The sequence below is a fragment of the Balaenoptera musculus genome, chromosome 4 (genome assembly GCF_009873245.2).
Source record: "Balaenoptera musculus isolate JJ_BM4_2016_0621 chromosome 4, mBalMus1.pri.v3, whole genome shotgun sequence".
NCBI classification, from domain to species: Eukaryota; Metazoa; Chordata; class Mammalia; order Artiodactyla; family Balaenopteridae; genus Balaenoptera; species Balaenoptera musculus.
This window is the reverse complement of record NC_045788.1, coordinates 63,998,039-64,021,896: the sequence shown is the minus strand read 5'-3', so window position 1 is coordinate 64,021,896 and position 23,858 is coordinate 63,998,039. Positions and strand designations below refer to the sequence as shown.

The following is a 23,858-nucleotide window of genomic DNA, read 5'->3' as shown; positions in this document are numbered from 1 at the left end:
GAGTCAAAAAGACATATTTTATTAGCCTTCTCTATGTTTGAACTGTTTCTCTGTCCCCCTTTTCCCAACACCTCTTATCTCCTGCAGGGCAGTATGTCCCCCAGAATCCTCTACGTGGTTCTCAAGGTGGGAGAATAAGAGGGTTGTCCTCTTGAGCTGGTCCTGGGCACTCAGCAGAACGTTGTTCTTTTGAGGGAAAAGGCAGGACAACCAGCTTCTCCTCCATAGGCTCCAGGAAGAGGAAGGAGACATCCAGTGGTTCTCCTTGGGGATCTGTGGCTAGATCCAGCTGCACAGGGAAGGCCTCAACAGGGCCTGTTCCCTGGGAACCTTTAGGCTTGTTATCCAAGTCAGGAAGGTACTGGACAGATCCTTTGGGCACAGCTTTGACGGATGGGTTGGTGGGAGCTGTGTTTTTCTGCTGGGGCTCTTCCACCTTGGAGAGGTTCACAGGTCTCTGGTCAACAGTAGAGTTTTCACCTCTAGGGGTGGGATCCTGAAATAAGAATGCTTTCAAATAAGAGAATGTCCTCCAAGAAAATCCCTGCCATGCCTGGTACTAGGTTATGCTGTTCTGTGCCTTTCTGATGGAATTTTCAAAGGGAGACTAGCTATATGGGCCTCTGATTAAAGGGCTTAAGGGAAATTCCCTGGCATCTAGTAGTTAAGACTCCAGGCTTTCACTGTCATGGGCTGGGGTTCAACCCCTAGGTGGGGTCCTAAGATCCCACAAGCCGCATGACCAAAAAAAAATTTTAAATAAATAAATGGTTAAAAAGCAAAACAGATAAGGGTCAGGGGGAACCAAACCTTTAGAAGCTTGACTGTAGGCTTCACAAATTTCAGAGCTGAACAATGATCCAGAGAGGTAAGATGGCTTGTTCAAAGTCCCTAGTAAGGTGTCTCCCCACTCCTAGTAGTGGCAGCAGAAACCACCTTTATTGATTGTTTATTCTGTGCCAGGCCCAGGGCAGTGCCCTTCAACCAGATCCTCTGACCTGTTTCTCATGGGGATCTGAAGGAGGTAGGTATTGCAATCCAATTCCATAGATGAGGCAACCAAGACTCAGAGAGGTAGGAAATTGTCCATGTTCACACAACTTGTAGGTGGCAGAACAGGACTGGAACCCGGGTGGCCTGTCTCAACCACCCTCTCAACTACACCAGGCTGCCTTATGGTAAGTGCTCAATAAATACTTCTGAAAAAGGATTCAGTATTTCCATGGAAACAACTTCTACCTATGGTTCAGGGTAAGAGTCTTTGGGACACTGAATTTAATATCTCAGAGGCCTGAGCCACTCAAGCTAAAGGGGTCTTACTTATGCTATAGGGACCATGTTGTAACTAAAAGAAAGGGTGACAGGTCTTTCTTTTAGCTACCCTGTGGATGTGGCCTTAGGACACCCTGAATAAAGTGGTGATCATGGATTTTAGGAAAATAAAAGGAGAGGGTAGGGTAGGGGCAACTAAAATAATCTGCTCTTTTATTTACAGAAAGACAAACAATTAGACTAAAAAATACCTGTGATTTAAAGAAGTCACAAGTCACAGAGACTGACTTTTCTGAGTCTTGTTCACTAAGAGAACCGTGGCAAATACCAACAGGCTAAAAAAAGGAAAATACAATGTCACATGTGTATTAAGATTATCAATGATCATAAATGGAAATCAACTTGTTTTCTGATTACATAGACACACAGCCAATCAACACTTTCATGCTCCTACCATGTAATAGGTAGGCTCTGAGACAATTCTTTAGCTCATCCCTACCAAATAATCACCCAAACTAGGCTAAATTGCCTCCGATGAGAGAAACTCAGGATTTCTTGAGGAACAAACTCTATTAGAAAATTCTTTGTATTGAGCAGAAATCTGTGTCTATAGAACAGACACAGAAATCTGGGTCTATCTCTTGGCCACACTTCTACCCTTGGGTCAACTAGAAAACTTGTTTTCATCTCTCATATAGCAGCTCTTTATGTATGTTCCACCTGAGTTTTTTTTTTTTTTTTTTTTTTTTTTAAATAATTATTTATTTATTTATTTATTTATTTATTTATTTATTTTTGGCTGTGTTGGGTCTTCGTTTCTGTGCGAGGGCTTTCTCTAGTTGAGGCAAGCGGGGGCCACTCTTCATCGCGGTGCGCGGGCCTCTCACTATCACGGCCTCTCTTGTTGTGGAGCACAGGCTCCAGACGCGCAGGCTCAGTAGTTGTGGCTCACGGGCCCAGTTGCTCCGCGGCATGTGGGATCCTCCCAGACCAGGGCTCGAACCCGTGTCCCCTGCATTGGCAGGCGGATTCTCAACCACTGCGCCACCAGGGAAGCCCCCACCTGAGTTTTTGCTTCTCAGACAAGACTACTCTCATCTCCTTAAACTTTTCTTTATTTAAAAATAAAATAAGTTTGTTTTCTTATTAGAAATGTAATAAACAGTTATTTAGAATATGGATAAACAAATAGAAAATAAAAAGACCTGTAACTACATGAAAGGTACCCGTTTCCTGCAGTGATTTGATTTCTTTTCTTCTAACATTTCTTCCTATGCATACATAACTTTTCTTCTAGAAAAATAGAATTATACTCTTCATAATATTTTATAACTCTCTTTTGTCATTTAACAATATATAGTGAAAATCCGTCTATGACACTGAATAGTTTTCTATGATTTTCTTTATAATGGCTACCTAATATTCCTCTGTGTTATTTAACAAGTTCTCTTTTGTTAGAAGCTGGATTGAATCTAATTGTTTTATGTTTAAACATTGAAGCTATACCTTTTCACATATCCTTAGGGTAAATTCCTAGAAGAGAAATTTTAGAGTCATAGAGTATGCATTTTTTTCAAGTGTAAACAGAGGGCCAGTGTAGACCAAGAGAAAATTACAACTGTAGGTCCAGTTATGTAAAAGACTTTAAACTCTTTTCTCTAATCCTCTCTCATTCTTCTCAGAACTTGGAAGAGCCACAGTTAAATAAATGATTGCAGGAGGGGGAGAAAGAGTGAAAGGACAGAACTTGACTCCTTCCTCACAGCAAGTCCTAAGCTCTAGGTCAGGCTTGAGCTACAGGGAGGAAAAAGCTTTGAATTGGATATGAGATAGAAGTTTTGATTCAGAATTGACTAAAAGGAATTTTTAATACCTGAAAGTGAATCTTAATAATCTAAGTGAAATTGTTCTTATTACTGAATATGACCAGAAAGCTATGTGATCTGCCCAAGATGGCCTTGAGAAGTGAGAAAGGGAGATTCCACAGAAGATGATGAAGACATTTTCCCAATTATTCCTTAATATTCAATTGACTGGTTATGAAAGACTTTTGAGAGACATAGTTCAGATTCAAAGACACACATGGGTTGAAAATTAAAAGATGAAAAAAAATTTACAATGCAAACAGTAACAAAAAAGAGCTGGGAATGGCTATACAAATATCAGACAAAATTTACTTTAAGACAAAAATTGTTATTAGAGACAAGGAAAAACACTTTATAATGATAAAAGTCTCAATTTATTAGAAAGACACAACACTATAAATATAATGCTCCTAATAATAGAGCCCCAAGGTACATAAGCAAAACCTGACAGAATTCAAGCAAGACATAGATAATTCAACAATAATAGTTGGAAACCTCATTTTCAATAATGGATAAAACAAGTATGCAGAACATCAACAAAGAAACAGAAGTCTTGAACAACACTATAAACAAATTAAACCTAACAGACAATTACAGAATGCTTTACCTAACAACAGCAGAATACACATTCTTCTCAAGTGTACATGGAACTTTCTCTAGGATATACCTTGTGTTAAACAAGCTTCAATACATTTAAAAGAATTGAGATCACACAGAGTACATTCCCCAACCACAATGGGATAAAATTAGACATGAATAACAGAAGGAAATTGGAATTTTCACAAATATGTGGATATTAAATAACACTATTAAATAACCAATTGGCCAAAGAAGAAATCACAAGGAAAATTAGAAAATATTTGGAGATGAATGGAAACAAAAACAACATGTATAACTTGTGAGATGCAGCTCAATCGTTGCTTAGAAGGAAATCTGTAGATGTAAATGCTTATGTTAAAAGAGAATAAAGATTGTAAATCAGTAACCTAAACTTCTACCTTAAAAAGCTAGAAAAAGAAAAGTAAACTAAGCCAAAAGCAAGCAAAAAGAAGGTTACAATAAAGAGTAGATAGGAAATAAATGAACTAGATAATAAAAAAAGAACAAAGAAAATAAATGAAACTGAAAGTTGATTCTTTTTGAAAAACTTAATAAAATTGGCAAAGCTTTAGATAGACTAAGAAAAAAATGACTCAAGCTACTAAAATTGGAATTAAATAGGGTACATCACTTCTAATCTTTCAGAAATAAAAATGGAATACTATGAACAATTGTACGCTGGAAAACTGGATAACTTAGATGAAATGGACAAATTCCTAGGAAGATATGAACTACCAAACCTTACTCAATAAGAAATATAAAACCTGAATAGACTTACAACAAGTAAAGAGATTGAATTATTAATCAAATACTCTTCCCACAAAGAAAAGCTCAGGCCCAGATGGCTTCACTGGGGAATTCTACCAAATATTTAAAGAAGAATGAACATGAATCTTTCACAGATTCTTCCAAAATAAAATAGAAGAGGAGGGAAAATTTCCCAATTCATTCTATGAAGCCAATATTAAACTCATATGAAAATCAGGCAGATACGACACAGAAAAACCACAGACCAATGTCTCTTATAAATAAGAGATTAAAAATCTTTAAAAGAAAAAAACAACCACTGGTGAACTGAATTCAGGAATTCCCTGGTGGCAGAGTGGTTAAGAATCCACCTGCCAATGCAGGGGACATGGGTTCAAGCCCTGGTCTGGGAAGATCCCACATGCTGCGAAGCAACTAAGCCCGTGCACCACAACTACTGAGCCTGCTCTCTAGAGCCCACAAGCCACAACTACTGAAGCCCACGTGCCTAGAGCCCATGCTTCACAAGAAGAGAAGCCACCGCAATGAGAAGCCCGTGCAACGCAACAAAGAGTATCCCCCACTCACTGCAGCTGGAGAAAGCCCGCACGCAGCAACAAAGACCCAACACAGCCAAAAATAAATAAATAAAAATTTTAAAAACCCTGAATTCAGAAACATATAAAAGGGTTTATACACCATGATCAACTGTGATTCATCCCCAAAGCACAAGTCTGTTTTAATATACAAAAATCATTGTTATGTACAATACTAATAGATTAAAGGAGAAAAAGAAAACCAAACGATTATCTCATTAACACAGAAAAGGCATGAGACAAACTCGAACACTGTTTTTTGACAAAAGCGTTCAACAAACTAGTAGGACTAGATGAGAACTTTCTCAACTTGATTAAAAAAGCAGCTATAAAAAGCCTACAGTTACCATGATATTAAATGATGAAATACTGAATGATTTCCTCCTAAAATCAGGAATAAGATAAGGATGTCTGCTCTCCCCATCACTATTCAGCATTGTACTGGAAGTTCTAGTCAAGAAAATTAGGTAAGAATTAAAAGTCATTTAGATTGGAAAGGAAGAAGTAAAATTATTTGTAGAAGACATGATCTTGTATACAAAAAATCCTAAGGACTCTACCAGAAAACGATTAGAACTATAAAAACGAGTTCAGCAAGGTTACAGGATACAAGATCAAAATAACAAAATCAATTATACTTCTATATATTTGCAATGAACAATCCAAAAATAAGATTGATAAGACAAATACATTATATCAGCATCAAAGAGAATAAAATACTTAGCTATACAAAAAAGTGAAAGTTTTGGACACTGAAGACTACAAAACATTGTTGAAAAAAATTAAATGAGTCCTAAACAAATGGAAAGAGATCACATATCCATAGGCTGGAAGAATTACTATTTTTAAGATGACAGTACTTACTATATATATTGGTCTACAGATTCAATGAAATCCCTATCAGATTTCCTGCTTTTTTTTTTCTTTTTTTTTTTTTATTATTGTTTCTTTCTTGTTCTCTTTTTTTTTATTTTTTTCTTTTCTTTTCTTTTCTTTTTTTTATTATACAAACCCTTGTGTCGAGGGCTGATTTTCAATAGATCGCAGCGAGGGAGCTGCTCTGCTATGTACGAAACCCCGACCCAGAAGCAGGTCGTCTACGAATGGTTTAACACCAGGTTCCCCACGAACGTGCGGTGCGTGACAGGCGAGGGGGCGGCCGCCTTTCCGGCCGCACCCCGTGTCCCAGGACAAAGGGCTCTCCACACCGGACCCCAGTCCCGACGCACAGCGGGGCGCGCCACGCCACACCCCGGGGGACGCGGGTGGCGGCCTGCCAGCGGGGACAAGATTTCCTGCTTTTTAAAGATAGAAACTGACAGGCTGATTCTAAAGTTGATTTATTATGAAAATGCAAAGAATCCAAGATACCCAAAACAATCTTAAATAGGAAAAACAAAATAGGAGAGCTCAGACTTCTCAACTCAAAATTTACTACAAAACTATAATATTGGAGATAGTGTGGTACTGGTATAAGAATAGATATGCAGATCAATGGAATAAAATTGAAGGTACAAAAATAAACCCTCACAGACAGAGCAGACAGCAGAAGCAAGAAGAACTACAATCCTGCAGCCTGTGGAACAAAAACCACATTCACAGAAAGATAGACAAGATGAAAAGGCAGAGGACTATGTACCAGATGAAGGAACAAGATAAAACCCCAGAAAAGCAACTAAATGAAGTGGAGATAGGCAACCTTCCAGAAAAAGAAATCAGAATAATGATAGTGAAGATGACCCAGGACCTCGGAAGAAGAATGGAGGCAAAGATGGAGAAGATGCAAGAAGTGTTTAACAAAGACCTAGAAGAATTAAAGAACAAACAAACAGACATGAAAAATACAATAACTGAAATGAAAACTACACTAGAAGGAATCAATAGCAGAATAACTGAGGCAGAAGAACAGATGAGTGACCTGGAAGACACAATGGTGGAATTCACTGCTGCGGAACAGAATAAAGAAAAAAGAATGAAAAGAAATGAAAACAGACTAAGAGACCTTTGGGACAACATTAAACGTAACAACATTCACATTATAGGGGTCCCAGAAGGAGAAGAGAGAGAGAAAGGACCTGAGAAAATATTTGAAGACATTATAGTCAAAAATTTCCCTAATATGGGAAAGGAAAGAGCCACCCAAGTCCAGGAAGCGCAGAGAGTCCCATACAGGATAAACCCAAGGAGAAACACACCAAGACACATAATAATCAAATTGGCAAAAAATAAAGACAAAGAAAAATTATTGAAAGCAGCAAGGGAAAAACGACAAATAACATACAAGGGAACTCCCATAAGGTTAACAGCTGATTTCTCAGCAGAAACTCTACAAGCCAGAAGGGAGTGGCATGATATACTTAAAGTGATGAAAGGGAAGAACCTATAACCAAGATTACTCTACTCAGCAAGGATCTCATTCAGATTCGATGGAGAAATCAAAAGCTTTCCAGACAAGCAAAAGCTAAGAGAATTCAGCACCACCAAACCAGCTCTACAACAAATGCTAAAGGAACTTCTCTAAGTGGGAAAAACAAGAGAAGAAAAGGACCTACAAAAACAAACCCAAAACAATTAAGAAAATGGTCATAGGAACATACATATTGATAATTACCTTAAACGTGAATGGATTGAATGCTCCAACCAAAAGACACAAGCTTGCTGAATGGAATCAAAAATAAGACCCATATATATACTGTCTACAAGAGACCCACTTCAGACCTAGGGACACATACAGACTGAAAGTGAGGGGATGGAAAAAGATATTCCATGCAAATGGAAATCAAAAGAAAGCTGGAGTAGCAATACTCATATCAGATAAAATAGACCTTAAAATAAAGAATGTTACAAGAGACAAGGAAGGACACTACATAACGATCAAGGGATCAATCCAAGAAGATGATATAACAATTATAAACATATATGCACCCAACATAGGAGCACCTCAATACATAAGGCAACTGCTAACAGCTATAAAAGAGAAAATCGACAGTAACACAATAATAGTGGGGGACTTTAACACCTCACTTACACCAATGGACAGATCATCCAAAATGAAAATAAATAAGGGATCAGAAGCTTTAAATGACACAATAGACGAGATAGATTTAATTGATATTTATAGGACATTCCATCCAAAAACAGCAGATTACACTTTCTTCTCAATTGCGCATGGAACATTCTCCAGGATAGATCACATCGTGGGTCACAAATCAAGCCTCAGTAAATTTAAGAAAATTGAAATCATATCAAGCATCTCTTCTGACCTCAACACTATGAGATTAGAAATGAATTACAGGGGAAAAAATGTAAAAAACACAAACACATGGAGGATAAACAATACATTACTAAATAACTAAGAGATCACTGAAGAAATCAAAGAGGAAATCAAAAAATACCTAGAGACAAATGACAATGAAAACACGAGAATCCAAAACCTATGAGATGCAGCAAAAGCAGTTCTAAGAGGGAAGTTTATAGCTCTACAAGCCTACCTCAAGAAACAAGAAAAATCTCAAATAAACAATCTAACCTTACACCTAAAGGAACTAGAGAAAGAAGAACAAACAAATCCCAAAGTTAGCAGAAGGAAAGAAATCATAAAGATCAGAGCGGAAATAAATGAAATAGAAACAAAGAAAACAATTGCAAAGATCAATAACACTAAAAGCTGGTTCTTTGAGAAGATAAACAAAATTGATAAACCATTAGCCAGACTCATCAAGAAAAAGAGGGAGAGGACTCAAATCAATAAAATTAAAAATGAAAAAAGAGAAGTTACAACAGACACCACAGAAATACAAAGCATCCTAAGAGACTACTACAAGCAACTCTATGCCAATAAAATGGACAACCTGGAAGAAATAGACACATTCTTAGAAAGGTATAACCTTCCAAGACTGAACCAGGAAGAAATAGAAAATATGAACAGACCAATCACAAGTAATGAAATTGAAACTGTGATTAAAAATCTTCCAACAAACAAAAGTCCAGGACCAGATGGCCTCACAGGTGAATTCTATCAAACATTTAGAGAAGAGCTAAGACCCATCCTTCTCAAACTCTTCCAAAGAATCTCAGAGGAAGGAACACTCCCAAACTCATTCTATGAGGCCTCCATCACCCTGATACCAAAACCAGACAAAGATAATACAAAAAAAGAAAATTACAGACCAATATCACTGATAAATATAGATGCAAAAATCTTCAACAAAATACTAGCAAACAGAATCCAACAACACAGTAAAAGGATCATACACCATGATCAAGTGGGATTTATCCCAGGGATGCAAGAACCCTTCAATATACGCAAATCAATCAATGTGATACACCATATTAACAAATTGATGAATAAAAACCATATGATCATCTCAATAGATGCAGGAAAAGCTTTTGACAAAATTCAACACCCATTTATGATAAAAACTCTCCAGAAAGTGGGCATAGAGGGAACCTAACTCAACATAATAAAGGCCATATACGACAAACCCACAGCAAACATCATTCTCAATGGTGAAAAACTGAAAGCATTTCCTCTAAAATCAGGAACAAGACAAGGATGTCCACTCTCACCACTATTATTCAACATAGTTTTGGAAGTCCTAGCCATGGCAATAAGAGAATAAAGCGAAATAAAAGGAATACAAATTAAAAAGAAGAAGTAAAACTGTCACTGTTTGCAGATGACATGATACTATACATAGAGAAGCCTAAGGATGCCACCAGAAAACTACTAGAGCTAATCAATGAATTTGGTAAAGTTGCAGGATACAAAACTAATGCACAGAAATCTCTTGCATTCCTATATATTAATGACGAAAAATCTGAAAGAGAAATTAAGGAAACACTCCCATTTACCATTGCAACAAAAAGAATAAAATACCTCGGGATAAACCTACCTAGGGAGACAAAAGACAAAAGTTTCCTACCTAGGCAGAAAACTATAAGACACTGATGAAAGAAATTAAAGATGATACAAACATATGGAGAGATATACCATGTTCTTGGATTGGAAGAATCAATATTGTGAAAATGACTATACTACCCAAAGCAATCTACAGATTCAATGCAATCCCTATCAAATTACCAATGACATTTTTTACAGAACTAGAACAAAAAATCTTAGAATTTGTATGGAGACACAAAAGACCCCGAATAGCCAAAGCAGTCTTGAGAGAAAAAAACGGAACTGGAGGAATCAGACTCCCTGACTTCAGACTATACTACAAAGCTACAGTAATCAAGACAATATGGTACTGGCACAAAAACAGAAACATAGATCAATGGAACAAGATAGAAAGCCCAGAGATAAACCCATGCACCTATGGTCAGCTAATCTATGACAAAGGAGGCAAGGATATACAATGGAGAAAAGACAGTCTCTTCAATAAGTGGTGCTGGGAAAACTGGACAGCTACATGTAAAAGAATGAAATTAGAACACTCCCTAACACCATACACAAAAGTAAACTCAAAATGGTTTAGAGACCTAAATGTAAGACCGGACACTATAAAACTCTTAGAGGAAAACATAGGAAGAACACTCTTTGACATAAATCACAGCAAGATCTTTTTTGATCCACCTCCTAGAGTAATGGAAATAAAAACAAAAATAATCAAATGGAACCTAATGAAACTTAAAAGCTTTTGCACAGCAAAGGAAACTATAAACAGGACGAAAAGACAACCCTCAGAATGGGAGAAAATATTTGCAAACGAATCAATGGACAAAGGATTAATCTCCAAAATATATAAACAGCTCATGCAGCTCAATATTAAAAAAACAAACAACCCAATCCAAAAACGGGCAGAAGACCTAAAAAGACATGTCTCCAAAGAAGACATACAGATGGCCAAGAAGCATGTGAAAAGCTGCTCAACATCACTAATTATTAGAGAAATGCAAATCAAAACTACAATGAGGTATCACCTCACATGGGTCAGAATGGCCATCATCAAAAAATCTACAAACAACAAATGCTGGAGAGGGTGTGGAGAAAAGGGAACCCTCTTGCACTATTGGTGGGAATGTAAATTGATACAGCCACTATGGAGAACAGTATGGAGGTTCCGTAAAAAACTAAAAATAGAATTACCATATGATCCATCAATCCCACTACTGGGCATATACCCAGAGAAAACCATAATTCAAAAAGACACATGCACCCCAATGTTCATTTCAGCACCATTTACAATAGCCAGGTCACGGAAGCAACCTAAATGCCCATCGACAGGCGAATGGATAAAGAAGTTGTGGTACATATATACAATGGAATATTACTCAGCCATAAAAAGGAATGAAATTGGGTCATTTATTGAGACGTGGATGGATCTAGAGATTGTCATACAGAATGAAGTAAGTCAGAAAGAGAAAAACAAATATCGTATATTAACGCATATATGTGGAACCTAGAAAAATGGTACAGATGAACTGGTTTGCAGGGCAGAAATTGAGACACAGATGTAGAGAACAAACATATGGACACCAAGGGGGGAAAGCCGTGGGGGGTGGGGTTGGGGGTGTGATGAATTGGGCGATTGGGATTGACATGTATACACTGATATGTATAAAACTGATGACTAATAAGAACCTGCTGTATAAAAAAATAAAATGAAATAAAATTCAAAAATTAAAAAAAAGCCCTTACATTTATAGTCAGTTGATCTTCAAAAAGTATGTCAATACAATTAAATAGGGAAAATAATAGTTTTTTCAACAAATGGTGCTGGGACAACTGGAGATCCACAAGCAGAAGAATGAAGTTGAACCTCCTACCTCATATCATATACAAAAATTAACTCAAAAATGGGTCAGAGGGGACTTCTCTGGCTGTCCAGTGGATAAGACTCTGTGCTTCCAATGCAGGAACACGGATTCAATCCCTGTTCGGGGAACTAAGATCCCATATGCAACTAAGATCCCACGTGCCATGCAGCATGGCCAAAAAAAAAGGGTCAGAGACCTAAAGCTAAAACTATAAAACCCTTAGAGGAATACAGTGGAGTAAATCTTAGTGATCTTGGATTAGGCAATGGATTCTTAGATATGACACAAAAAGCACATTCAACAAAAGAAAAAATATAAAGAAGATTTCATTAAAATTAAAAACTTTTGTACTTCAAAGAACATCATCAAGAAAATGAATAGACAAAACAGAGAAGGGAGAAAATATTTGAAAATCATATATCTGATAAGGGGATTATGTCCAGAATACGTAAATAATTCTTACAATTCAACAATAAAAAGATAAATAATCTAAGTTTTAAATGACAAAGGATTTGAATAGACATTCCTCCAAAAAATACATACAAATGGCCAAAAGCACATTAAAAGATACTCAATCATTAACCATTAGGAAAATTCAAATATAACCAGAATGAGAGACTACTTCATACTCAGTAAGATAGCTATAATAAAAAAGACAGACAATAATAATAAACATTGGCAAAAACATGAAGAAATTGAAACCCTCACATGTTGCTGATGGGATTATGAAACTGGTGCCATCACTTTGGAAAACAGTTTGCAGTTAGTTAAAAGGTTAAACATAGAATTCTCATATGACCCAGCAGTCCCACTCCAAGGTATATACTCAAAAGAAATGAAAACATATGTATACATAAAAACTTATACACAGGGAATTCTTTGGCTGTCCAGTGGTTAGGACTCGGTGCTTTCACTGCCATGGGCCTAGGTTCAACCCTTGGTTGGGGAACTAAGATCCCGCAAGCCAAAAGGAAAAAACTTATACACAGATGTTCATAGTAGTACTATTCATAACATCTCAAATGAGGAAACAACTCAAATATCAATCAACTGTTGAATGGATAAACAATACATGGTATATCCATGCAATGAAATATTATTTGGCCATTAAAAGGAATGAAGCACTGATACATCAATGCTGAACAAGGATAACCCTTGAAAACATTTTGCTAAGTGAAAGAAGCCAGACACAAAAGGCCACATACAGTGTGATTCCATTATATAAAATATTCAAAAAATGTAGTCATAGAGTCAGTAAGTAGATTAGTGGCTTCCAGGGGTGTGGGTGAGAGGGCAAGGGGAATGACTGCTAATGGATGTGGAGTTTCTTTTTGGACTGATGAAAATATTCTAAAATTAGATAGTGGTGATGACAGCACAACTCTATGAATAGACTAAAAAACACTGACTTGTACACCTTAAAAGGGTGAATTTTATGGTGTGTGAATTATATCTTAATAAAGTTTTATTATAACTAAGTGAATAGGGGGTAAAAAAAAGCTTGCATTTTGCCTAATTGTGCTACAATACATTTTGCCAATTGACATTCCTACTAGGTGTGCTTCAGATGGTTTCAGGGCACCCTCCCCATCTTGGCTGCATTCTTTGAAAGAAGCCTTGTTTCACTTTGTCCTTCTTAAAGAGTGGTCCAAGGAATGGAACACCATGCTGTATTCCAAATGTAACTGGGTCTGTTTGAATAAAAGCAGGACTACCACCAACCACTGAGGAGATTTGTCTATATTTTTATAGCCTCCTATGATCATTTTTTGCAAAGGCATCACATTGCTGATGAAAACTGCATTTACAATTAAATATTATTGCATCTGGGCCATCTCTAACTAGTCAGTTGCTCCTTAAGGGGAAGAAAAATGTCTCATGCATTACAACACTTCATGTATAATTTATGCTCAATAAATATATATAGATGATCTGTGAGCACAAAGCTTAAATTATGAAGACATTCAACAATACTCACCACAGAGCTAGGGGGCTGAAGTGCACAGCTGCTAGCCTGGGACTTGGTACATGACTCTTTGATTAAATATTCCACAAAGTAGGCAGGGCCAAACACCCACTGGCAGGAGACAAGAGGTGAGAAATAAAAATCAAACCTTCTCAATTGGAGAAATGACTCAGGTTTAGCAACATTATATTTACAGAGACCATACATTCCCAGAGTCGTTGTCAACACAGGTCTCTTTTTTGTCTCTGTAATCCCCACCATGATCAAACCATGTATTATGATTTTGTTATTTAGAAAACATAATCACCATACCTTTCTTCCTTTCTTAAGGATTTAAATGGGCTCTAAAAACCTTCCCCTGGGTGAGCTTATTTTTCCTCATGTAAATTTGTTTTTAAATTAGCTTTTCTCCATATGATAGATATCAACATAATTCAGGTACAAATGAACATTTCCCCTAACCCATAAAACTCCACATCCACTCCTGTACTTAAAACACAGAATAGAAGTTGACTTGCTAAGTGGTCCAAGGTCAACCAGATACGGGAATGTGGTAGTAAATAGTGAACCTAAGTAGAATAACCCATGGAGACTATGAGACCATTTCCCTTCTTGCCTTCAGGGCAATGAAGTAAAATCATATCACACAACTCTATCGGAAATCCCATGGAATGACTCAGAAACTAAAACATGATTGAGTGTGCATCAGGGTTACCAAAGGTAGGGAATGAAGAAAAGGCTCTTGGGGTTCTAATCAAAAAGAGTGCCTCGATAGCGATAGCAACAGTTATGAGACATATTGTTGTAACTGGCCTTTCAGCCTCACCTGACTAGAAGTCTTGGTGATTTTGACGAGAGAATACTGCTTCGAGGGGCTCTTATTGTTGTATTTTGCAAGAGACTCAGTAGCAGTTTCCAGGAACCTGGGGTGTGACAAATCATAGGGGCTGGAGCTGGGGCAGTCAGGGCACATCATGGTAATCTCGCTTCGAGAAACTGTTGATGCCAAAGGGAGCAAGTTTAAAAATAAAACTCCTTAATGATACATAATCCTATAAATCATATGATCACAACAGAAGCAGAGATTGAAAGAAAAAAGATAATGCTCAGCTTTGTCAAGGATGGAGTGGCAAAGCATTATTTAGAAAGAAAGTTAGCTTTCTGCAGAGTTTTCTACAATGAGCGTGTATTACTTTCATAATTTAAAAAGAAACAAAGCAATACTTTTTCACCTTACACAAATTTTTTTACCCTAGGGATTTAGTTAAAAAACACATAATATAGTACAGTTGACCCTTGAACAACATGGCGGTTAGGGGTGCTGATCCTCCACACAGCCAAAAATTCCAGTTTAACTTTACATTCAGCCCTCCGTATCCACAGTTCTGCATCCACGGATATAGTGCAATATTACAGTATGCATTTAGTCAAAAAAAAAATCCATGTATGAGTGGACCATGATAGTTAGTTCAAACCCATGTTGTTCAAGGGTCAACTGTATATTGGTATAAAAACATTTTCCTAATTAGCTCAGTATCTTCCACCATTATTGCCTCTGTAAAGCAGACTGAGTTGGGATTTCATCACTGTCATGTTTTATTTACCTTTTGGTCGCCAACACCTAACATAAGGTCTAATGCATGGTCGGTGCTTAGTAAATACCTGCTGAATGAATGAGTGAGTGAATGACATATGGAAGGTGGAAGCACACCCTTTTTGGTTAGAAAATGCAAGTGAGCTGGAAAATAAAAGTTGATCAAATCACTGTATGACTGGATAGGATAATCACACTAATGGTACAGCTAGAATGTCTGACTGGGAGGAGCTGGGGGTGGCAAAACCTGTATAAAAGTCAGGCTAGGAAACTTGTCTAGAAGTTGTTTTGACAAAGCAAACACATTGCTTTGATCAACTGTGTGTTTGTTTGGATGTATTCGGGCATTTTGTGGGGATGTTACACCCACAGCTGTCACTCCCGGCACCATCCCCACATGTCATTTCCTGACCTCCCATACCTCAGGTACCTAGGACTTCCATTTAAGACCTGATCCGTTTTATTGATTGTTGTCCTCTAATTTAGGCGAGTCTCATCTTCACAACCAGGAAGGTTTAGATCTGTTGCCTTGTCTCTCAAAGGAACCAACAGCATTATTATCACCTAGAGCTTGTTAGAAATGCAGAACCTCAGGCCCTGCCCCAGACCTATGGAATCAGAATCTGCACTTGAACAAGATCTCCCAGGGGAGTCAAACGTGCATAATAGTTTGATGAGTAGCCATATCCTATTTTCCCATGCCATGGATGCTTGCTTTTCAAAGAGAGACCCAGAATGAATGTATGTATTTATTAATTTATTCAATGATATTGTAGACTCCTTACACTTGACAGGAACTGGGGGAGAGTTGTAGCAGAGGGGAAGAAGGGATAAAACGTTCTACACAATATAAGATAGACGACCCCAAATCAAGGCAGTGCATGGTCAGTACTCCATGAATGGTTAGGTTAAAGTTGTATAGGGATGTAGAATAGGAAAGCATCATTTTTTGTTTGTTTTTTGAGGGGAGGGGGAGTTTCTTGAATAGAGAACGCGGTGGAGGAAGCAGCATTGACAATGATCTTTAAAGAATGCTTATGAGTTCCAAGGGCAGAGGTTATCAGTGGAGGGCATTCTCAGCAGAGGGAGAAGAACAAACAAGATGCAGAGATTGGAAAGTGTGATGTGTGTTCAGAAAATAGTGAGCGATCCAGTTGAATGGAGGGCAGAGTTGGTATAGTCAAGGAAATAAGGCAGAAATAGCTAGAAAGGAAGCCTGGGGACCAGTCAAAGAGATTATGCCATTTATGTCAGACTGAAAATTTAGGATTTGATGTAGGACACAATGTAGAGCTATTGCAAGTTATTTAGGAGGATTAATTGTGGGAAGAAGAGTGGTGCAAGTGTTGGATATATGAAGAACTTGGCTTTGGAATGAGTAGGAAGTAAGGATGGGAGAAACCCTATACACTATAGCCATAGTATAGTTAAATGCTCTTTTTCCATCTATTATTAAAATGAACAAAATCAAAGTGACCTCTTACCTGGGCGAAGAGTACAATTATAAGCAGGTAAATACAAAATTCTTCTTGCCTTATTAATGTAAAATATTGCTTTGCATTGACCATAAACCTGGAACCAACAAATACATTTTATGACGCAGTGGAATGAACTAAGACTTTTAAATACCCCCAGAATGAAACTGGACATTTCATTTTTAAAGAACAAGAAACTTAAGGTCAACTTTAGTAGTTTTGGGTGGGGAAACTGCCAACTGATCATTAAACAGTTTAACCTCCTGAGACACAGCTTGACTTCTTCCCAGCCTCCTTCCTGCTTAGGTGAGACTGTGTGTAACTGAGTTCTAACCACAGCGAGGTGAGCAGAAGTGATGTGTAACCACTTCCAGGTCTAGCCCATAAAGCTCTCCCATGTGCTATCTGTCCTCCGTGCTCTTTCCCTTTCCATAGCTTGATGCAGATGAGCATGGTGACCACAGAAGCCATGAGCTGAAGGCAGCAGAGTCTAGGGCCACAACATGGAAGGTACCTGGGTCTCCAAATCACTCCTGGAGGAAAGCCCCTTCCTGATCAAGAATTTCTATTTTGAACTTTATGTGAATGGGAATCAACTTCTATCATTTTGCAATCAGTATACACTTTTTAGTGTATGTGTTATAGCAGCTAGTGTCACCTTAACAAATGTAATTCACAGTATGGTAAATAGACTATTTGCTTTTCAAAACCAGGTAGGTGCAGTTTGACGAATTTGGTTAAATGATTAGAAAAAGATATCTTGGTCAAATAGTTCACTTCTAAACACTTATATCACACTCCTGTACTCATAAAATTTCATATAAATTAATGAAAATAATCTCAGGATAATTGAGAATCAAATGAAAACTGACTATGTTATTTTCAAGCCTCTTCTATGGTCATCTTTAATAGGATCAATTCTGACTCCCTAAAGGTTCTATGATTCCAGGAAATCCTTCCATGGCACCTCTGAGAGCTCCCATACCATAGCCCTCCTTGTCCCCAGACTCAAATCTCATATCAGTGTTCAGTGAAACAAACTAAAGCAAAATAAAACAAATTAAAAAGTTCCCCCTCCATTACCTCTACAGTTTTCCTTCGACACACTTCCAGAGCACTACACCTCAGATCTTTTTTTCTCAATTTAAACACTAGCTCAGAGCCTACAGAAAGGTCTTGGAGGTAGGAAATAATTTGGGGGCAACTTTTCAATTCTGGTGTCATGACCCCAGTGGGAGCCTCAGACACCCCTCTGATTAAACTCTATTTTGTCTGTAGAACTGGAATAACCACATAGGCACCCCGCCAAAGAGATTTTAAAGAGGGACATTTAAAGATGGCACACATTGAACAATCTTCATCCTGTAGACAGAGGACGCCTAGTTTTCCCCTTCGAGCTCCTGGACACAAGTACTTACCGATTTATGCAAGGGCCTCACCCCACAATTCTTCCACGACCTCCTGCTGAGCACATGGCAGCCAGTCTCTAACACATCCAGTGTGAAATAGAATAGAGACCCCAGACCAGCCTGTGGGAAGGGGAGGAGAAATGCACAACCCACATGAAGCAGAAACCCCTAAAGACCAGCAAAAAAGGTCCCTGTTTTATGGCAAAGCCAAAGGCTATGACGTTTGTGAAGATTTCTTATAAACAGCGGGACACACGTTTCTAAGCAGATACCGTTAGCACTTGTTTCTAATAACAATAAGAGCCTGTAGCACCCTGGCAGAGGGGAGCAACGTGTACTCAGCAGGGTTTCTGATTTGGAAAGCACCTGCCAACAGGTGTCTCTGGGTTCCCGTCCCCTGGCCAGCCTCCCCAGATTGTGCAAACACCTGCCCCAGAGGGGACTGCCACTTACCTCTTGTTCGTGTTCACGGGCATCGCTCACTCGGTTGAGGCTCAGCACGTAGCCGTCCTCTCGGTCCCCGTTGATGTCCTGCAGGACGAGGTTCGCGATATCCAGCACATATGAGCTGTTGCAGGCAAGGGAGAGGAGAGGCGAGGGGCTGGGGGCTGGCTGGGGTGGAGGTGCAGCCCCGCAGCACACGGCCAGGGTGCAGAGTGCCAGGGGTAGGAGCAAACTCATCCTGTGGGGAGCAAGGCCCAGGAGGGGTCAGTATGCGCGGAGCTGCAGGGACCGGGCTGTTTATAGGGCTCTGAGGCCAACTTGATCAGCTTTGTGATTGCAATCTAAACCAGTGGTCAGGGTTTGAAACACAATGTCCTATTTTATCTCCTTGAATTCTAAATGTGGATTTCCCTGAGTCAGTACTTTGGATGGGATTTGCCACTATCTGTAACCTTAGATCCCTGAGTAATCTCACATTCATGTGTACATGTAAACAGATTTAAGTTTCCTAACCTTTTCCCATGAAATCAAAATAAACCCTTGGGTCAAGGCTCCCCGGAGGTCATGATTGAGTTCTGGTTTGTGTCCAGGGCTCCAGCTGAGTCAGAATATGCAGACTATCACGTTCTCTCATCGCCCCTAGCACCTTGCCTCTAGCTGATGTCCTGGCCACACTTACTCCATCTCCAGCTTGGAGCCCAGAATCACGGTGCTAATGGTGCTCAGTGACTTCATGCTCCACCTCCCAGGATCACCATTCTTGTTATATCTGAAAAAGGGCTTTAACCCCCTATCATCTACATAAAGGCCGGGTGAGATTCCTAAAGCACTTTGGGATCTGGCTAGAAACAGTTTTGTTTAGCATACATACAGATGGCTGATAGGCACATGAAAAAATGCTCAACGTTGCTAATTATTAGAGAAATACAAATCAAAACCACAATGAGATACCACCTCACGCCAGTCAGAATGGCCATCATTAAAAAGTTTACAAACAATAAATGCTGGAGAGGGTGTGGAGAAAAGGGAACCCTCCTACACTGTTGGTGGGAATGTAAATTGGGGCAGCCACTATGGAGAACAGTATGGAGGTTCCTTAAAAAACTAAAAATAGAGTTGTCATATGATCCAGCAATCTCACTCCTGGGCATATATCCAGAGGAAACTCTTAATTCAAAAAGATACATGTACCCCAATGTTCATAACAGCACTATTTACAGTAGCCAAGTCATGGAAGAAATCTAAGTGTCCATTGACAGATGAATGGATAAAGAAGATGTGAGATACATATATATATATATCTCATAGAATGTTACTCAGCCATAAAAAAGAATGAAATAATGCCATTTGCGGCAACATGGATGGACCTAGAGATTATCATACTAAGTGAAGTAGGACAAAGGCAAATATCATATGATATTGCTTATATGTGAAATCTAAAATATGACACAAATGACTTATTTACAAAAACAGAAACAGACCTCACGACCGTAGAGAACAAGCTTATGGTTACCAAAGGGGAAAGGAGTGAGGGGAGGGATAAATTAGGAGTTTGGATTAGCAGATACAAACTACTATATATAAAATAGATAAAACAACAAGGTCCTACTGTAGAGCACAGGGAACTATATTCAGTATCCTGTAATAACCATAATGGAAAAGATATGAAAAGAATATGCATACATATGTATAACTGAATCACTTGGCTGTACATCCAGAAACCAACACAACTAATATAGTTTTAAATCAACTATACTTCAATAAAAAATAAATTTTTAAAACTTTTGAAAAAAGTGTTCTATTTAGCCTCATTTAGTTTTTTTAAAACAAGGACTTCATTTACATTAAAAAAGAGTGAGGGACTTCCCTGGTGGAGCAGAGGTTAAGAGTCCGCCTGCCAATGCAGGGGACGCGGGTTCTATCCCTGGTCCGGGGAGATCCCACATGCCGTGGAGCAACTAAGCCCGTGCACCACAACTACTGAGCCTGTGCTCTAGAACCCGCGAGCCACAGCTACTGAGCCCGTGTGCCGCAACTACTGAAGCCCGCCCGTGCCCCGCAACAAGAGAAGCCACCTCGATGAGAAGCCCACGCACTGCAGCGAAGAGTAGCCTCCACTCTACGCAACTAGAGAAAGCCAGTGAGCGGCAACAAAGACCCAGTGCAGCCAAAAATAAATTAATTAATTAATTTAAAAAGAAAAGTGAATGACATGTCAATAGTTCTCGCATCATACTCCAATTCTACACTTTTTTCTATGGATCTGTGTGGAAGCAAACTTGTTCAGAGGCCTAAAACCTAATACTATTGTTAGGAGATAGATAATGATTGGAGGGTGGGCTGAAATACAGGAATACACTGGTTCGGACCCTGGCTTTTCTCTTTAGCTTCTGCTCGGGGTTCCACTTGGGAAGTTACTACTGACTGGAACTGTACAAAGCACAAACATCTTTTAAAACTTTCTGTTGAAAACACATACACACATCAGAAATAGCTTGTCACAAGAGAAGGGAAGCTTCTAGACTAGGCTACCATAGAAGGTATTCTATAGAACCCTATTCCGTGAGATATGCACATTACTCACCCATCTCTCCACCCTTCCCACCCCCCGCCCTCAGTGTTCTGTGCTCAAAGAAGTTTAGGAACTGCTGCATCCATAGATGCACAGTCATAGAATCTGAACACACGTGAGCATGTTAAAGGCTCTCTGAAGCTTTGAGGTGAAGAAATCTATTTATATCACAATTTCTTATACTAACTTGACTATAAGAGAGATTTTTGTGATACTTATTATTAACCTGCAAAATCCAGTTTTGGAATTGCTGTACTGGTAAATAAGGATAGCTCTCTGTGAGGTTTTTTGATAGGAAACTGCTCCGAGGTCTGAAGATTTTTTACTGAAAGTGGAGATATTCCGAAGTGGTTTGAAAGAAATGTCCCGCCATGAACTGAAGGCGCAGTCTGGTTGTCACGGCTGATAACAGTGAACTAAACCTAAGCAAGTCATTTAATATTATCTGTTTATTTTAAAACTTTAATTTCACACTAAACTTAAATATAATGATTTGTGTTGCTAATAAGGATTACTGTAATTAGCTACTGTGATAAAATTTAAATTTTTTATTAAAAGGTTGAGTGGGAAAATAGTTTTTTCTTCATCAATCACCATGTTCTTGGGGGTCACTGTAAGATCACTTGGTGGTAGCATACAGACTCACAGAAAAGTACTGTACGCTTAATGGTAATTTAATGACTCTAACCAGCAGATTCTGAGGTGAGAAAACTGAGGTTTAGGAAGGGAGGTGCCTAACAAAAATCATAAATGAATTAGTGGCAGAACCAGTTATAGAAAACTTCTAGTTTAGAATCTTTTTCATCAGAGCAAATATTACAGCAATAGCCTAATTGTAACTCTTTTAATTACCAACTGAATGAACATGGAAAGTCAGGTAACCACCATAAACCTCAATAGCCAGATCTGTAAAATGGGCTAATCACAGAGCCTGCCTCATAGGAGATTCTATACGAGGAGGGCTAGACCCACACTTGGTACCCAGGATAGCTAGTGCTATAGGTATAATCATGGTAGTTACTTGAAACCCCACAAGCACTGACTGAGGGTTAGTTACTTGAAACCCCACAAGCACTGACTGAGGGTTAGTTACTTGAAACCCCACAAGCACTACTTGAAACCCCACAAGCTTGTACCACAAGCTTGGTACAGGGACTGTGTTAGGCTCTCTGGAATCAAGGGTTAATAAGACTAATTAGCTTAATATGATATAGCCCCTAACTAATTTCTGCAAGCAAACAATCAGTTTTCAAGGCTTGATTTGTAAACTCAAATCTAATGATCCCAGCTCCTTAGAGATGGGCATGAGGCATTGTTTTCAACCAGGAGCAGCACTAGGAAAATGGGTATGAAACCGAAATGGGTTATGACGTCAGACGTTCAATTATTGGAGTATGACAAAGATTTACAGCCAGCGAGGGAACAAACATTCACAGGGCTCAGATGATGTACAGAAAGAGGTTGGGAAGGATGGAGGAGACAGGACTGGAGAGAAGCCAAAAGAGGAGGAGAGAGTTTGGGGCCTGAGGAAATGCACCGGACATGCAGGGGTAAAGGCCTTCACCGCAACTAAGAAGAAAGGCAAATAGATTAAAGGGGGATTAAACTCTGACTGACCAGAGAGGAAACTGGACTTTGACTCGGATGTCCTGGTTCAGCCCTTAGCTGTGTGACCAAGGGTGAGGGACATCAGTTTCCTCAACTGTGAATCGGGTGTAGATCAGGCGACCGCTGAGAGCCCTCAGCCCTGCCTTGAAGGCATGCCTGCCCTTCTCTTTACCTGACATGGTTCCATTTTCCAGGAGAGATCCCTCCTAGGATCTGGTAAGATGGAACTTGTTCACCAGGGCCCAGGGAATCTGCGTTTCAAGCCAGTTTCACACAACCTGGGCCCAGCCTCCTGCTAGGTTGTGGAGTGTGGAGCCCTGTGACAGGCAGCCGGGGGAGGAGGCCGGTCTTTGGAGTCAGATAGACCTGGGTTTAAATTCTGCCTCTGCCATTTGCTTTGTAGACGGCCTGAGACACTGTGGGTGCCCTAACATTCAGCTTCCTTGCCCATAAAACACCAGCACGCACAGGCTTACACACACACATACCTGCACCTAGTGGTAGAAAGAGGGGAACACATTTGGTCTTTCCCCAGGAGCCCCACCCCAGGTACACTTCTGTTTTGTCCCCATCACGTATGTGGAGGATTTTTAGTATCAGCAGAGAAGTTTAGTTCGGGCATAGGAACGTGAGAGCAAGGCTGTGGAGCCACCAACCCCGGGTTTAAATCTTGGCTCTGGCTTAGGGTGATCATCTAATCCAGTGTTTCCATAAACACACACCGCAAGTCACATGTTTTATTTTAAAATTTCCTAGTAGCCACATTTAAAAAGTAAAGAAAGAAAAAAGCAGGTGAAATTAATTTTAACATTTGACTTAATCCAATAGATTCAAACTATCATCATTTCAATGTGTCATTAATAGAAAGATTTATGAATGAGATCGTTTCCACTCGTTTTACACTACGGCACAGGTGGCCTCATTTAAGACGCTAACAATCAGGTGTGG

The 23,858-nt window shown here is 39.1% G+C and overlaps 1 protein-coding gene across 1 annotated transcript; it reads right to left on the bottom strand.

Moving 5' to 3' along the window:
* On the bottom strand, positions 1-19,079 carry FETUB (fetuin B). The gene is made up of 7 exons (XM_036851502.1): positions 18,740-19,079; positions 18,296-18,406; positions 16,887-16,974; positions 14,635-14,804; positions 13,821-13,919; positions 1,524-1,607; positions 1-496 (listed from the first exon to the last, which is right to left on the bottom strand). Exons 1-7 carry the CDS (start codon positions 18,965-18,967, stop codon positions 122-124), a joined length of 1,155 nt encoding a protein of 384 aa, XP_036707397.1. The 5' UTR covers positions 18,968-19,079; the 3' UTR covers positions 1-121.
* Positions 19,080-23,858: the final 4,779 nt, after the last annotated feature.

Coding starts and splice junctions, on each gene's coding strand:
- FETUB (XM_036851502.1), bottom strand. CDS start 18,967: ATGAGTTTGCTCCTACCCCTGGCACTCTGCACCCTGGCCGTGTGCTGC. Junction 14,805..16,886: donor TAATTGTACTCTTCGCCCAG/GTAAGAGGTCAC, acceptor TGGCATCAACAG/TTTCTCGAAGCGAGATTACC. Junction 1,608..13,820: donor TTCAGCCCCCTAGCTCTGTG/GTGAGTATTGTT, acceptor TCCTTTTTTTAG/CCTGTTGGTATTTGCCACGG.